The sequence below is a fragment of the Rhamphochromis longiceps genome, linkage group LG5 (assembly GCF_057381845.1).
Source record: "Rhamphochromis longiceps isolate RC_006_pf linkage group LG5, R_longiceps_female_GT1.1, whole genome shotgun sequence".
In the NCBI taxonomy this organism is placed as follows: domain Eukaryota; kingdom Metazoa; phylum Chordata; class Actinopteri; order Cichliformes; family Cichlidae; genus Rhamphochromis; species Rhamphochromis longiceps.
Genome location: NC_140561.1, coordinates 17,217,251 through 17,235,122, shown reverse-complemented (window position 1 = coordinate 17,235,122; position 17,872 = coordinate 17,217,251). Strand labels below are relative to the sequence as shown.

Here is a 17,872-nt window from a genome sequence, read left to right as displayed (position 1 = left end):
GCTCACAGCTTGCAGAGAGAAGAGGAGAAACAACTGAACTGAAGCTGAACTGCACCACACTGAATGACTCAGCCGAACTAAGTGGGTTTCTGTAAGAAGTGGGTCCCTCCAGGTGTGTAAGAACGTGATGCAGCTACAGAAAAGTCTAACTGTAGGCACCTTACTATAGTCAGCTCAAAGCCTGTGGAGAAGCTGAGGCTGCGGTTCAGTTCACAAAAGCTGCTCATGGAAAAGATTTAGTTCCGTTATATTTAATCAAAGAGGCATCTTCAAAGAATCTAGATGGATAAACAGAACTACAGGAAAGACACAATTGTGATTTGGGGATAAGCAGCTTACTTAAAATATCACAGTTATCACAGTAAATACCAATCGCTGTTAGTCTGTTACTGGTTTGAGTGACCACATAACGATACTCAGGCTCTTACCTGAGTTCTTCAACCTCTCGGATATAGTTCTGTATTAGAGTCCCGATCTCCTCGTTGCCCTCGCCTGGATGATGAAAAGTAAAAACGCACTCAGATCACGGAAAATGCAGTTAATTTTAAAAAACAAACAAACATCGTCATTGCAGAGGCAGAGCTCGTCCGATTAAGGATCTCTCACGTACTTGACTTGGCGAGCAGAGTGCTGACCTCATTGGCCAGCAGATGTGTTACGCGTGAGTTGAGGTGGTCGATGGTCTCCTGCATTGCTTTCACCCTGAGACGCAGGGTGTCATTTTCTCTCTGCAACATGGTGTTCTCCTGGTACAGGTCACTGTAGCCCTCTGACCCTTCCTCACAGGCTACACGCTTCCCCTGCACAGAGCAGACGGTTGGCACGGTCAACAAATGCTTTGGCGTCCAAGGGTCAAAGGGCAGACGTGAAAAAACAAACTCAACCTAAATTTACGCTCATACAAATACGCCACGCTGAACCAAACAGAGTGCTGTTATTTACAATGACCGTGGCTCTACAGCGATGTATTGTTGCGTTTTCAGTGATTAACGCTGAAAAAATCCCGTTGTTTCCAACAGAGAGTCACTGTTAACCGCTGCTCGCAGCCATTAACTCCACTTCATTACTTCCACACTCAAGTCACATCGCATCCCTTATTACCACATCGAGGTCAGCTTGCCATCCCTCAGCACAGTCACTTCCCTGTAAGTGTGGTAACCCTTTTAGTCACGTAATAACGCAACAACAGAGCTAAACGATCACTTGTTTCTTACAGCCCCAGAGGTCAAAACTGATGAAAGTGGCCCGTCTTTCTCTCCCCATTTCTCCTCACAGTTCTCATATTATCCTTCGTGGAGTTTACACTCAAGCTGAAACATCAATTTGTCCTTACATTACACTGTAAAATGCTGACAAGTGATGTGTGTGTTCCAGTAATGATCTTTAATTTGATATATCTGCAGCAAGCACGGCCTCTCCTTTTATTACTTAGCGTCTGATATCATTCTCCCTTACTCCATTACTCTGTCTTCTTCTGCTTACACGCTATTCTCAGTTTCATCCATCTTTGCCCCGCACATACCCCCTCACTAACTACATCACCAGCATGCAGCTACATCCTATTGCTCTTCCTCTGGGCTCATCCCGCCCCCCCCCATCGCTCACCGCCTTGTACTCCATCAGCTCCATCTGAAGTCGGGCTATCTCGGCGCGCAGGGCGCTGATCTGCTGGCTCGTCTTGTCTTGGTTCACCATCACCTTGTTCTTGATGTTTCGGGCGCGATTGGCGTACTTCAGCGTGTTCAGCGTCTCCATGAAGTCCCGGTCTGACGGGCTGACGCAGGCGATCATGACCGTACGACTGAAGGAAAAAGAAAACACGGAGGCCGTCGGTAAATGTGCATACGATTTGGTTGTCATGGTTGTTACACGTTGTTGTGGAAATAACCTGATTAAGTAACTGACCAATCACTTCAGCTCCAAAAAAAACTCCCTTTTGTGTCACCAAAATGTAGATTCTTCTGAATATTACATCTTTTTCTCACAAATACAACTTCTTCATATGTGTGTGTCTGTGTGTGTCTGTATGTGCTTATACCTGTTCCCTCCCAGCGAGTCCTGAAGCAGTCGGGTAAGTTTGGAGTCTCGGTATGGGACGTGTCCGCCCTTCTTGGTCTGATCGCCTAAAGCACTGATCACATTTCCCAGAGCCAGCTAGCAGAGGTGCAAAGACACACAAGAAGAAGATGTGATCTAAGCATGCACAGTTATTTCTTTTGTATACAGATTTACAATCTTACACTGGCGATCCCTGCCTGACTTACAAGTCCACAATTAATAGAGATTCCCTCGCGGGCTCTGTCTCCTGTAGCGCCTGTGCGTTTCAGCCTCTCGGAGCCAGCCAGGTCCACGAAGTGAAACTTGGCCATCAGTGTCTCATACTCTGGCTGGGAGATCGGGCCAGACTCCACACCACCGTTCAGCTCTCCATTCTGCCCTCCTCCACCGTTCTGCTAAGAAACCAACAAACACAGGGAAGCAGGTTGCTGAGTTACTGTTTTTTACTTTAAACTAGCAATCATTTAATCACTCTGAACGATGCTGAATTATTTATGTTTCACTTCCACTCTCTCTGCGCGTCATCATATGTGACTTTTCTTTTTACTCTTCCTAAAAGTCACACGTTTCCTAATAGCTTATCGTTTTCCGTCTCCTCCGGCTAACAGCCGACAGGTTTTCATATAACCTGATGATGGCAAAGTTGTAATAACTCTAAATACCTCTTTTGTCTCTCTCCTTCTTTCCACCACCCATTCCAAACTCACCATTTGCTGCTGACAGACTCGCATCTGACAGAGGTGGATGGTGAAGATGGCGTGCGAGCGGGAGCTCTGGGCGTTCATCTGAGTGCTGGCAGTGGTGCGGGACAGAGCGCCGAGTTTCAGGCACTGAAGCAGCTGCAGCACACACACACACAAACACATTATACATGACATTTGGTTACTTTTATTGGAAAGTAAGAAACCTCCTGACTTACGCATGCAGACTGAGTTTCTGTTTAAGTACCCATGAGTATGATCACGTATTGTTTTAAGAAGACACTCTCAGCTTCCTGGAAGAGTTCAGCATTTCCCACAGAGATGTTCTTGTCATCACCGCTCGCTTAAGCGCTAGCATTTCATTAACCTTTACTTTTCCTTTCCCTGCCCTCTCAGCTGCCCTCCCCTCACTCTTTATCATAACCTGCCTCCATCCTGTCTTCCTCTTCTTTTTTTCTGTCTTCTTCTTCCCTCCCACAGGAGCACCCTCCCGTCTCTCAGCTGTCTGACTTTAATGCAGATAAACGACCCCAAATTCAGCCTTTCTTCCTCTTTCTCTCTGCGTCTTTTAACACTTGCTGACATCATTCTTTCTCTTTCCCACCTTTAGAAAAAACTGAGTAACCACAACCACAACCGCCTTGTCCAAGTCAGTGTTTCAGTGTAGCTCTTCCCCTAAACGAACACCTTTTTTCTGTGTATCTTGTGACCAAAGATTCCTCGTGTCCTAATGGGCCTTTCGTATCCTTCTTCCTCCTCACTGTCAGTGCTCTGCGGTTTCCTTTCTCGTCAGCTGTGACACATTTCTCATATGTGACCGTAAACAAGCCAGCCTCTCAAGAAGGAAGCTAAACTTCATACATAAATAGCCCCACGGGTTTAAAAATTGACGTCGGTCAGTGCAGCAAAATAGAGCCCAGTCTCCGCTGTTATCTCTGACCTCTTTGTTGTTTATGAAGACGGACCACCAGATGGTTCTTGGCAGTTCACACTCCCATGCTTCCCCTCATCCCAGTCAGAGCTAATTCGTGTCTTCACAGTGAATACTTTCCGATGTAATATCGCTCGTCACTGTACAGTCATGGGAGACTTGTCTTCTGGACTTTCTGGTTCATTTAAAGTTGTTATATCAACCACCGAAGTGTAAAAAGTTGTTATTTTGTTCAGGATTTTGCACGATAATCTGAACATTTTTAAAATATACACTTAATGAAGGAATTATTAAAAGGTTTAATCACTGTTGGTAAATACTGATACTCAGATAGATGCTGATCTGTAAGGGGATCCGGCTGCTCTGCTATGCTGTGGGAGGTATTATGCTGGGATGGTTTCGGTCTACTTATAGCCTTATGCTCACATATTTTGTTTCTCATTTCTGATCTGAGCTGTAGATGTTGGCAAAAATGTGATAACGTCACCAATCACATCTCTACACTCACAGACCCACCTCGTCCTCTGAGTGCACCAATCTGGAAGTGACTCCCGTGGTGTAGATGCTGCCACTGGCGTCCTCGTGGATCTTTATGGCGGACTTCCTACCGCGACTCTCTGGATCTCTGGTTCCATCGAACAAGTCCAAGATCTCTTCATTGTACAGCTGCAAGGAGCAGAACAAGCACACATTAAGGCCTATCGCACATCGTACAATTCGTACACGCTCAGTGCAAGGATGAGCGCCTCTGCTGAAAATGATTGCGCGCCTCTTAAAACTGAACTATTCCGTTCCGTTAAACTGATTTCTAGTTTCGTATTTCCACACAGCTCTGCAGCCACAGAGGTCAACGTGATGACAGCTCAGAAACCTTTGAGGACAAGGGTCAAAGAGGTCAGCTGAAAGCTCAGCTGCTCCCACCTAGTGCTAAACACACACACATACACACTCGCCCATCTGTTAACCATCAACGAAGATAACCTTTTGACCTGAAAGCCCACAGAAAAGACACTAATAGCGAGAAGCAGGAACGCAGACAAAAGAAGGAAAAGAAAAATGGACAGAAAACGATTTTATTTTGAAATTTGAATTTCTATTACATTGTAATTTATTATTACGCTGTTCAGTTCTCTCTCTCCCCCACACATACACAAACACACACATGCAGTAGTAATGTCCCCTAAATAAAACCCAAACATTTGCCTGCCAGAAGCCCCCAGAGGAAATAATTACTCGTATATTATCTAATTTCTCCTACGCAAGCGTCCCTCCTTCCTCCCATTCCTTGCACTTATCCATCTTCTCCCGCACAGTGATGAGGAATAATGTCAGAGGTAATGGACAGCATTAATCAGGACCCACAATGCACGAGCAGACATTCACGCTCATCTGTCTTCAGGTTGTCACTTCCTGTTTACAGAAGCGGGTATGATCTTGTCGTCTCCCCCATTTTGTCCCATCTGGTTGGAGTTAATATGGACCAGCATACACAAAAACGCACATGCGCACTTAGGAATATCAATACAGCATTGTATGAGTGTCAAATAGAGTAACAATGTGAGCGCTGCCTACCTCCAGGAACTGGGCGCTGACTTTAAAGTCCGGTGGCTGGGTGCCGGCCTCCTGGGCGCGCATCCTCCTGGCCTGGATTCCCTCAAACAGCTGATGAACAGCCCGCGGGATTATGCCCTGCTCCTGTGGGCTCAGGCTTACATCGAAACCCGTCCCCATGGTGTACGTCTTCCCTGAGCCCGTCTGTAAAATGATTCACCAGTGATTTATCACATTCCTTGTTTATCTACAGAAACAAGGTTTCACACACATTCACTGTAGTTAATTAAAATCAGTAAACCGTGAGTCAATGTGCATGGCTATGCTCGCTGCACGGGTGTGTGTACAGACATGTGCACGTTTCTGCTTTGTTGTTCTTTTATCTATTATGTCAGCTGCAACAATTCACCAAGCGTTGCTGCTCTCGCTCACTTATATTTGATATGAAACATATGTAACGCCGAATGACTTGAAAGACCCTTTAATTCATGCAAGTCATGTCTGTCCAGGACTTTAATTATATGTGAAGGGTAACAGAGCCCACGCATGAACTGCAACATGTCTTTTTGTAAGTACTAGACGCACAGACACATAAAGGTGGCCAGCCTCATCCTTAGTTTGGAATCTCACAAAACAAAATAATATAAAAGCCATTAAGTGATGATTTATTTATTTTTTTGTGCATCCGTGATCAGTTCACTAGGATTCAGTTGCCTTGCTCTTATTTTGAAAGCTCCGACACTACCCTGGCCCTTCCCTCAGGTTTTCCCTGAGTGACATGAGGCCAGGTTGCCGGCTGTTGGAGCAGTCCTCAGTATCGTTCAGCTGCTTCTCAGAAGAGGATCTCGCCCTGAGGTTGGTCGAACATCTTTGGTTATGCAAACCAAAGAACCTGGAACAGGGATAGCAAACTGGGCAAGGTGGCGCTACGTCAAGGTAAAGGAGGATGCAGAGAAAATCGGCGACTACCATGGTGTCTGACTTTGAAACCTACCGCTCATTACTTACACATTTTGCCTGCTACATTTACTTTGCAGTTCGACCGATGTTTCCCTAAAAATGCCCAATGTTTGAATAAAATCCTTAATGGGAAAACTAATAGTTTGTTTGATTTTACTTTTTCATATTTAAATAAAATAGTGACTAAATTACAAAATAAGAGGTAAATAAGAAAGACCTTCAAACTCTCTGTGAATTATTCATTTAAAAAACACCTCTAATGTAATTGTACATTTCTGAGCTTCTCCTGCTTCGGGTCTTACTGAATGGAAGACTCGATAGTCTTATTCAGTCTCAGTGTAATATTTCAGAAGCATCACAACATCTTGATGTACGAGTTATCTTTTATTACAGTCTTCTAACAGCATTCTGCGGCCGTGGCAGAGAGATAACTCATCTCTATAAATATTCTAGTCTCCCTCTTTGTCAGACAGCATGCAGACTGCTGTCATGCTGTCTGCACTGCTGTTTGACCCCTTTGTGAAGGAAAATAAAGCTCATAAAGACAACCTGGCTGCGTGCACCTCAGTTTATTTCAGATTTCCTTAACGGAATCCAAGCACCCGTGTCATACCTGACCGTAAGCGAACACGGTGGCGTTGTAGCCCTCGAAGCAGCCCTCGATGAGCTTGTACACGCAGTTCTGGTAGATGTGGGGCTGCTCTGAGTCAATGTCGAACACAAAGTCATAGGTGAAGGCCTTGTCCTTTCCCAGGAGGACTTGAGGCTCTCCGGGTGTGACCAACGTGCACACGTGGCAGCCTTCTATCTTCTCTTTGGCCATCTGAGGGCGAATCCTGAGAGACGACAACAGAAAGGCAAAGAGAGAAATCGTTAGTACATTTATGAAACTGTTACATCGATTTAAAAAAGGAAAATGACGGCTGTCAGGCAACTCAGCAAGACAGGCCGCTGATTGTTGCAGAGCCTGAATGATTTTAATGCTTTAATGCATCATGCAGATAAAGCATGAGATTCTGATCCCACACGGTGCACTGGAAACAAAGAACAGTGAGAATATGAGAGCGCACAAAGTGGGCATAAAGTGAACTGTTCTAAGAGCAGGACCACTGATGTTGGCACATCATACAAGCTCTTAAAGCCATCACCACAGTGGCTGTTAATCCTTCATCTAAAGACTCTGCTGGGTTTTCCTTCCTGACAGGTAGTTCACTGCAGTTAATTGCTTTTACCTGAGATCCCAGCTTCAAAATAATCCATGATTAAATGAGCCTGAAAGGCCGCAGCCGCAGCTCCAGAACATCTTACAAACTCGCTGACAGCTCGAGGGCCGAGAATTTAAGTTTAGGAACATTTTCACTTCCTTGCCGGCAGAAGAGCAGAAACCCAGACAAGCGAGACCGCTGTTTAATTAAGATGGAGCCTTTAAGGACGTGACAGTGCTGCAGTGCTGATTAATCGTGAGAAAACACCACACAGAAATGTTGCTCTTGCATAATGCAAGTACATAAAACAGATGATTTTCCAGGCGCCCTGTTAATCTTGTGCTTTCAGAGGTACAATATGGACACAGTAGGGAGGTAATCACTTTAAGCTGCGGAAAAAGCCATGAGGCAGCAGTATCAGAGCAGTAGGTCCACCTCTTCACATGCTAAGTCCCCCCACCCGACTCAGTCTTTAGGGGATGCAAATCAACACCCCCACACACCAAGACTGCACAAGAGACTCCCTATGGGATGCAGCAACAAAGACACACACATAATGTATAAAGCGAGAGAAGTCCCCAACCACATCCAGCTGCGGCGGGATGCTCCGCAAACCACACACACACACACACACTAAGACTCTGGAAACAAGTGTTGTACACATGCAGTTCAAAAACAACCTTACTGTACTATCTTCATTTCACACATTGCTCTCAAGCGAGCACCCCACCCACCGCTAACACACAGAGTTACACTTCTGCGCACACAGGGACAGCTTTCTGGCCATCTTTCAGGCCTCGAGGCCCCGCAGAGAGACTTCCAGGAAGAAATGAAGGCTATTAGAAGAAGTCCACAGCAGCACACGTTAGCCTAGATAACCTTATGACAAAGAGGGCGACTCTGAAAGCAGCTTGCAGACAGGCGAGCTCCTTTTATGACTGGATGTGACCTTGACCCGAAGGTTAATGTATCTAAAACCGCAGATCTCGCAATGAACGCTGCTTAAAGCAATTATTAAGATGAAGTGGAGCCCACTCGGTCCCCACGATGGATTTCACGGCAACACAACGCGCGTGTGAGCTGCAGCTGTGTCATGAAAAGAGAAGAAAAACTTTCTTTTTGCTTCTTTACATTCATTTCATCCAGTCTGTGTGCACTGCCTTAATATTAGAAGTGAAAAGAAAGAAGGACATTTAAGTTAATTAACCCCATCATCATTACAGCACATATTCATAACTGAGTTTCTACTTCTACCTATCACCGAGCGACTGTGTAGGAGCGTCTCTGCAGAGCGTGTCGGGATTTGTCCCTGCTGTCAGATCTCAATAATCATTTTGCGCTCGATGCCTTTGGCAGGACTTTGTCTCGTGGAGCATGTGTGAACATATTCGACAGACCCAACCCAAGAACGAAAGAATTATCACAATTCTCATTAGCTTTTAATCATTTAAGGCATCTGTTTTTTTAAGCTGGACGCCTAAAGTTGTCACTGTGAGGCGCAAATGAGAACACTTCCACACGCCCGGCACGCACAACTACAACATCCATGCGCACAAAGAAAGATAACAACAACAGTCCACACAGAGACATTCAGGTAACAAGCTAAAGGCTCAGCTGGATGAGCATTTAAGCCAGCTGTGCAAACAAAAGAAGGGATCCATAACATTGACCGGAAAACACCCAAACACACACACACACATCCAGACTCAGATATACACTCATTTAAGGAAATTTAACGGCTAAAACTAGCATCCAATGTGCCGGTTAAACGTCTGAATCAGACTGAGGGGTAAGGAAAAACACAGAGGAGCAGATTGTGGATTCCTGATGCGGCAAATTGAGGCGTTTATCGCTTATCATCTTTGCACACTAATAGGAAAATGAGTCAGATACCCCAGGGAGTAAATAAAGTCCCTGAAAGAACACACCCCGCCTGCCCTCCACGTATGCATCCTCACACACAGATGAATTTAAAGGTGAATTTGAATGCAGCATCATGCTTTCATTACTTACCCTCCCCCAGTTTTTTTGTGTGTGTGTTTTTATGGCATAAACACCAAACCCAGTTCTGTCAAACGCAAAAACAAGCAGACACACAAAGTTAGAAACTCATTATCCCCAAGCTCTGAGGGAATTCGGTTATTATTACAATAATTATTGTACCCCGTAGTGCTAATTAGGACGTGCAACAAGGACGCACAGAGGCACGCGCAAACGTGGAAGCGGCTGCCATATCTAACGCTGATAACAGCAAACTCCACTGACGCGTGACTGGAGAGAGAAGCTGAGTGCAACATGAAGGAGGCAGCAGACCTGTTAGAATACTGATCGCACTCCTCCAATTAAAGCCTTCGAAAACCGACGTGATTTACGTTTCTTAGGTTCACTTGAAGTTATGAAGGAACGCATCAAAAAGCAGTGCCTCCCAAATGTGACAGTAGGAGCGAATCACAGATTTCATTTGTGGAATTTAAAAATTCAGAAATGCATTTAGTCCCGCAAAACGAAAGCACGACACGTTCATCTCTCATAATTCAGTTTTACAGGCAAAACAAAAATAAAAAATGTTGGCACGTCGTTGGTACGGCAGACTCCGTGGGGATGCTTCTGCCTCGGTGATGGATCGGTGCTAGACTGACAAAACACGCGCTGATGCAGCTCGAGATGGTTTTTCATTTGTGCACATAATGCTGGCTTATGTAAGAACATAAAAGAACATAGATGGTCTGAAAACTGCAATTTGTGTGTTTGTGTGTAGGTTTCAAAGCTGAAATGGGTCTGCTGCACAGAGTAGGAATCAAACGCCGGTGGTTGTTTGATGAATTTGCTCAAATATGACCAAATTCTCACTGGGCAGATAACTTTTGTTACTTTTCACTTCCTCTGTTATTAGTTGAGCCTCCTCTGTGTTTTGTTGTCAAGGCCCTGTCTTAACAACCTGCGATGCCTAAAAACACCTAACACTGTGTTGGTTGTTTCTCTCTTTAGTTGCTTCCTGTTTTATTTTACTTCCTCCTTGTCTGTTTATTTAGATTCGGTTCACCTGTGCCTTGTTTCCCCCAGCTGTGTTCACTCCCTCTGATTACTTTGTATGTTCTTTTTCTTTTTTTAAAATTACCTCTTTCCTTTTTCTTTAGTTGAATTTATAAACAAAATGCCACAGTTTGACAGATATGAACTTGGCATATCACTGCATGGTGTGGAGTGTTTCCTTAAAACATTTGAGGAAATTGGGCAAGACCTAAAAAACACTATTTACATGAACATTATTAAGAAACAGGGAAAAATCCAGCAAAGACTTAGAAAAGGACTCAAAAGAAGCATCGGGCCCTTCACTTAAACTCCCTGCTGTTCACTGAGGTCTCTTCAGAGTGGTCTGAGTGGAAGGCTGGCTATCAGGAAGACATTTTTAATGAAAGGATAAAGGAAGAAAAGGGTGAGGTACTCCAAATCACACAAGACCTGCACTGAAAATCAGTGGCAACGGGTCTTTAAATTTAATAAAACTTTGGGTTCAAATTAGGGCTGCACGATTTTGCATAAAATGAGAATCACGATTTTTTGGCTTAGAATTGAGATCACGATTCTCTCACGATTTTCTTTTCCAGTATAAATATTTATTGCACTTATTAACTGCACATCAACTTCGTAACAGTTGAGACTGAACATAAAAACAATAAATAAACATAAAAACAACAAATGTCTCACATTTTGTGGTTGCTGCAAAATGTTGTACTGCTTGAAATTCCATCTCCACCATTGTCAAAGGAGCTTGCAAAGAAAAGCGTCTGGACTTCTTTAAGTTGCTTGAAGACGTTTCACCTCTCATCCAAGAAGCTTCTTCAGTTCTAAGGTCAAATGGTGGAAAGTCCCAGATATAAACCTAGTGGGAGAAACCCCCCACAGAGGGACAAAAGGACCCCCTGATGATGACCCCCTGATTCGCATGATAAGGTGGGGCCAGGTTTCACAATGAACACACCCGAAACTCTGGCTGATTGGGACCCACACCCAGTTTCACATCTTGGCTCAGGCGATTAGAGGATCATCAGGGGGTCCTTTTGTCCCTCTGTGGGGGGATACTCCCACTAGGTTATATCTGGGACTCTCCACCATTTGACCTTAGAACTGAAGAAGCTTCTTGGATGAGAGGTGAAACGTCTTCAAGCAACTTACTTTTCTTTGCAAGCTCCTTTGACTACGATGACCTGGATGACTGAGAACCTTCACAGACATCTCCACCGTTGCTCGACACTGCGTGTATAGAGCAGGTGGTGCAACAATAGAAAAATAGTTGCGGGACGGCACTGTGTAGCGTTTGTCTAGGGTGTTGATCATTTTCCTAAATCCCTCGTTTTGCACAGTGTTGATGGGAGCCATATCTTTGGTCAGGTGATAAGTAATAGCCTCTGTAATTTCTTTGTGCCTGCGGGAGTTCGACGTGAAGCGCTGTATAAGGTTCCCGTTATTGATGTTTGGGTGGTTGACCGGGACGGATTTTCTCCTGTCACTTTCTCGTCATCCCTGACGTGCTCTCCGTTGTTTTTTCCCTGCTAATTTTAGCATCACACGGCACAGCTTCTGCATCACGTGGTATAAGGCTCCGCCCTTGTCATTTGTTGAGCAGGAAGAGTGAGCGCTTATTCTCATGCAGATTACGTCCCGGATGAAAATGCGGTACAATCGTCGTCGTCGTCTTTTTTTTTGTTTTTTGTTTTTAAATCGTTGTCATTTGGAAATGAGATCGCACATAAGTATGAATCGAGATCACGATTTTCTAACGATTAATCGTGCAGCCCTAGTTCAAATCATTATCATTGTAAACACGGTGGAGGCGCTGTCATGGGCTGGGTTGCATTTCAGCCAGTGTTGGAAATCTTGTCAAAATTGATTAAATTAAAAGTACCAGTAAATACCATCAGATTTTGATCCTCCATGCAGAACTGTGCAACACATTTTGCCTCATATGTACTTCCCATATATGTTTGCACATGTTTAAATAAATTGCTACACCCATTTCCCATGTTTCTGACAAGGTATAAAGAAATCGGGAGTGGCTCGAGACTTTTGCACAGCACAGCATTTCATTACTTTTGCTATCATGTCTTAAAATGCTTTTAAAACAGCACATAGTGACAACTCCGTCAGCTACGTGTCTGTCAGCAGCAGCAGCTACACTCAGCAACAGCTGAATGTGAAGCGTCCTATTCCATCAAAAGTGAAACATTAAATCACAGCGAGAACTGCCGCATGCATCGCTCAAGTTGTGACACTTCTTAGTGTCTGTGAAGGTTCTCAGTCATCCAGGTCATCGTCCAGACGCTTTTCTTTCCAAGCGACACTTTTTAGTATTAGTTCAAACTAGTTGTTAGGCTTAGATCACAAGTTGATACAGCATTTTTGAAATGAAATGATTAAGAGGCTTTGAGTGTGATGTTATCGTTGTGTCAGCCGGTGATCGGCTGTGATCTGACACGCCGCTCAGACATCAGTCTCTTCGTGTCAGTCTCCGCCTGATTCAGCAACCGTGAGTGACAATCCCTTTCAATCCTTTTTCTCTTCCCGGCTCCGCTCGCTCTCTGTCTGTAACGACAGTTCCGAAGCCACGCTTCGTGCACTGATCATTACTAGAATAACTGCGTGTCTGCTCCAAACCCACCGCTAGCCTTCGCCGCGCTTGGGTCTAGCCAGCACGCCACACGGGCACGCCGAATTACTGTGTGTGATCCGCCCGACCGTGACAGGTTGCACTATAAATGAAGATTTAATATGCTGCAAACACCAGCTGTCTTTGTTTAATTATATTCACATTTCCTGTTACAGAAGTGCACTGTGATAAATGTACTTAAATGTAGATAATGTAGCGATAGAGCATATCAGCCCCTGTGGGATTGCAAATGTAGTTGTACTACACAATATTTCAATAAAGTTATAATTTCTAAAGAAAAACTGGAAAATTTTTATTATGCTGAATCTCTTGGCAATATTAAGAAAGTTTTTTATTAGGCTCTCAATATGTACGCACGCACTCGCACACACAGACACACAAGTCATAGCGTGACTTTGTTTTTTTCTTCCTCTCGCTCAGCTGGCACAGTTTAGGAGGGCACAGTTTCCTTGGGAACTGCACAAACTGCCAGACTCCTAATGTGCTACGTCTGCATGTGTGAGCATATGTTTGTGTGCCCACTTCAAAACGGGATGGCATTCTAGTTAATCGCAAATGGCAAAGGCTAATACCACATCGTGCCCAATCGTCCAGTAATCATCACCTCAAAGTCGACTGTTAACCTGCTCCCCAATTGTAGGAAAATGCCCGGAGCGAGTGCCAAGTCTGCTGCCAACAAGGAGGGAGGACCAGTAAGATCAGCACGCCAGTAGCAGCTTTTTTGTGCGGTATTGTCTGTCTGTGTGTGTCTGTGTGTGTGTGTGGGTTCAGTCAACCTTCAAGAACAAACTGGTGATGTGATAGCCAAAGGGCTCATTTCCCTAATGTAAACACTCCAGCAAAGGCACCGCACACACATAAAGAGGCAGAGTTAATCGCATTCACTCGAGTGTTTCAGAGCGCCGTTGTCTCTTGTTTTCGGCACAGAGCCAATCGGGAAAGCTGCTCTTCATGAAAACTGTCCATTTTTCCAGAGAACATGCTCTTATCAAAAACTACATAACCAAGAGCTCCTCGCCATCATCGCCCCATCTGTTATACGAGAGATTAAACTTCCTGATCGGCAAATGAACAGCGGTGTTGTTTCTGTGCTCTTGCCCATCCTCGCACCTCGGCCTGTTTCGAGCCCTCCCTGAGTTCACTGCCAAAGAAAGCAGCAGACTAACTGGACTAATCACTGAATGGCAGAAGCAGTGAAAAAGGCCTTTTTCCATTTCCTTTTTTCTCCTGATAGCCGGGGAGATTAATCACCCGTGTGGACTTGTACTAACTCGCTCGCTTCCTCTTCCTCTGGCTTTCTTTCTTTCTACCAATCATGCCCCTCTCCTGTGTGGCGGTAACAAATGTTTGAAATGCAAACACACAAGACACCCCCTCCTCCCACCCGCAGTACATTCACTAGGTGTTGGCAGATGGCTCAAAGGTCATTTTGCCGTCCAAGAAAGGTTGTGTCAACAAGTAGAGAACAACAGGTGAGGTGGACCCTGATGCCCAGGGATTGGTGTGTTTTTTAGAAACAGGTTAAATAAAGTGAGAGTGATATTTGAAGAGCCCTGCAAAATCATGTTGCTCACATAGATGAGAAACTGACCTGTGAACAGCTCATTAAGTCTGATGACTGATGAGGATGGCAACTTTATTTGTTTTTTAACTTTCCTCCCTTACATGACAGACACTAATGATCGCACACATGCACTGAAAACATGTTGTAAAGTCATTGTATTGTGTGTGTGTGTGTCAGATTTAGCAAAGCCAAATGCATTCATGCTGCACATCTGCACCTATATGTAACACCCACAGATAAGCAACTGTGTATTTTCCACAGGTCAGCAGAATGCTCGGTCACGCCTCACACTTTTGCGTTTGCAGTTTAGTCATTTTACACAGCAGAGTTTCCAGTCGCACAACACATCCACTTAACTGCACATCCACTTCAGAGTCACAAGGGGGTCGGAGCCTAACCCAAGAGGAACAGTACAGAGTACATCACAGAGCCTACACACAGAGACAGGCAATTATAGACACTTAAAACCCATTAAGATTCACTAATTAACCTAACAAGCATGTCTTTGGACTGTGGGAGTAAGTGAAATACCCCCAGAGAGCTAACACAGGGACAGGGAGAAGATACAGAAAGCCAAGCAGATTCAAGGCGACAATGCAAACCACTGCATTACCACTGAGCGAAAAGGTTCAGATATATGCTCTACCTGCACAACAAAGAGGAGTATTACCAGTTAGAACGACAAACGGTTCCCTCGAATGTTTGAGGAGTCCAAAGCAGGACTGAAAAAAAGGATGGTAAACTGGCAACAACAGCTTGAAAGCATTATGCATCTCTATGCCTGTATGGAAACCACATCAAGGAGGCATGAAGACAAAACACCCGTGTGATTGCTGTGAACTCTCCGGACAATTAACCGCCGCTATTATTATATCAGATGAAGTCAATCAAGCTGGCAATTTAAAGAATCTGATCGATTAAGACAGCTGGTTTCTCACACACAGCTCAGGCCTGCAGGGCAACTGAGAAAAAGGCTAGCAGTAAGATGGAGTAATGTACACTGTGAGCTACAGATGATGTTATTTAAAAAGAAAAACAATGAGAAGGACATTAAAATGTCAAACATGTCTCCATGAAGACAAAACAAATAAGTATCTGAAATAAATAAAGGAACAAAAGAGATGGAAAGACTGAGATTGCAGATACATGTGGAGGAAATGAGCTTACTCCAAAAGGAGTGGTGGTTTGGGCAGGATGCCTACAAGGTGTTTCGAGCATGCCCAACTTAGAGAAGGACCCGAGACAAACCTAAGACACACTGGAGAGGTTACATCTCTCAGCTGCCTCTGTGTCTTCCCAGAGCTGGAGGAAGTGGCTGAGGAGAGGAAAGTCTTGGCATACCGGCTCAGACAGCTGCCTCCCGACCCAGATAAGCAGCAGAAAATGGAATAAATTCATAGCTGTAACTTAAAAAACAAATCTAGCCTCACACTGAGGCCATGCTCCCTGCTCTTTTCTCCACCCACAGTGGCTGAAAGAGTGGGAGATGGCGCAGCTTAATATCCCTCTGTTGTCATTTCCCTCATTAATAACCAGCCAGCAGACAGACAAATGTAAAGCCTGTCATCATTTTTACTCTCCTACCGTTTCTTTCACACAACTCATTTCATTTGAATGAATGATGGCTACAGCCACCTGAACAGTGAGCCTGTCTGTTTATAATGTTGTCTAACAATGAATTATTGGTGTAAAGAATATGAGGCAGGCAGGTTGATTGCTGAAAAAATACGGTGTTCTCTCTTAATGCTAACCTGCATTTGGTCAATAAAGTTTCTCCATCTGTTTCTCCTTCACCGTGCATGACCTGAGTTTGAGACTACGAAGTAGTTGTGTGCAGGATTTGTTGCAAATCCACTCGTTTACAATCTGGGTCATGCTTTTCAGTAGTATTTCTATAGTTCTTTAAGTAAAGGTTTAACAGCTTGCTATGTTTCTGCTATGAATTTTGAGAGTCTGGGACAGTTATTCGAGAAAATATCCGCTAAAACCTTAAAGAAGATGTGTTGCAGCTCATTTTTTCATTCAATTACACAATGACATCAAAGCTATCCTCAATTATTTCCCTAAATAACACTGAATGTGCTCAGAAGTGTTTCCATTTAATTCCAAGCCTGTCTGTGCCTGTTGGTGGTAGGCAGCAGCTTCAGGATGCATCCCTGCTGGTTTCACTGCACCGCAGCCCCACCACGCTGTCAGCGAGCTGGGTGTTGTCTCCACACAAACACACGCGCACAACACACCACAGCCTGGATTTCTCGTAAACCCTAAGAGCACTTTGCCATAAAATAATACGCGAGCACACCCATTTGTAAAGAGGTCCATCAAATTGATTTTGAAATGAACATGAAACTGTTTCTTCAGCTGCTGCCAAACTCTCCAAGCCCTCCACATGGATTAGCATACTGCACCGTGTGCCCAGCTGGGCATGCAAAGAAACTTGATTAGCTTAGTTAGCTCAACAAAACAAAGAAATGACTATACTTCTTATGGAAACCAGAGGAGGCCGAATCCCTGTGTCAGGCTCTTGTTAAGAAGAGCCACAGATAGGGGCATGGGATGTGCAACTGATAGGGGATATCCTGGCTGGGCCTTTTCTGTGAGGAGTTTGCATGTTCTTCCTGTGCCCGTGTGCTTCTTCTAGAGAGCACTCTGGCTTCCACACAAGGACACACATGGTAGGTTAATTGGTGACTTTTAAATTGGACATGAGGTAGATAAAGCTCGGTACAAATGTATCCTCAAAATGTGACTTGCAGTCTAAAAAAAGCTATATAAATGCGAGCACACCCATCAGCAGAGAATCGGTGACATTGGTGAGGTGAACCGGGAAAACAGAAGCTAATGCCCAGCACAGCCTGTTATTTATTTGTTTATTGTGACTTCATTACTTATTCATTCATTTCTATTTTTGCCTTTTTGTGAGTAGCATAAAGCGACGACACCTGTCATTTCATTATTCGACCTCGTGTTGCGTAATGATAATGAATATTGCATGCTTTTCCAGTCACTCAGGTGCTACTGACGAGCTACAGCGATGAAACAAAGCACCGTACACTTCCTATTTTCACATGCGGGAGATGATGACATCACATGAAATACCAAAGAATCAACAGGTATTGTCATATTTTACTGATGACGAATCCTCAAAGTTCCTCTTACTTAACTTCTGTTTCACCTAATCATACAGAGTATGTGGGGGTTGAGTTCCCAACCTGGTAAAGTTTTTAAAAGAAA

General features: G+C 44.3%; 1 protein-coding gene across 6 annotated transcripts in view; it reads right to left on the bottom strand.

Annotated features, from left to right (window-relative positions):
* The window catches only part of kif21b (kinesin family member 21B), a 66,997-nt gene that overhangs the window by 35,011 nt on the left and 14,114 nt on the right, over positions 1 to 17,872 (bottom strand). For 4 of the 6 annotated variants that reach the window (XM_085406192.1, XM_085406190.1, XM_085406195.1 and 1 more), the window contains exons 2-10: positions 6,815 to 7,037; positions 5,263 to 5,445; positions 4,207 to 4,356; positions 2,766 to 2,897; positions 2,265 to 2,453; positions 2,039 to 2,154; positions 1,606 to 1,801; positions 611 to 800; positions 429 to 492 (exon numbers count right to left, since the gene is read on the bottom strand). In XM_085406192.1, the coding sequence (XP_085262318.1) occupies positions 429 to 492; positions 611 to 800; positions 1,606 to 1,801; positions 2,039 to 2,154; positions 2,265 to 2,453; positions 2,766 to 2,897; positions 4,207 to 4,356; positions 5,263 to 5,445; positions 6,815 to 7,037 (1,443 nt within the window). The remainder of the gene's footprint in view (positions 1 to 428; positions 493 to 610; positions 801 to 1,605; positions 1,802 to 2,038; positions 2,155 to 2,264; positions 2,454 to 2,765; positions 2,898 to 4,206; positions 4,357 to 5,262; positions 5,446 to 6,814; positions 7,038 to 17,872) is intronic. The other 2 variants (XM_085406193.1, XM_085406191.1) reach the window with 1 other exon arrangement.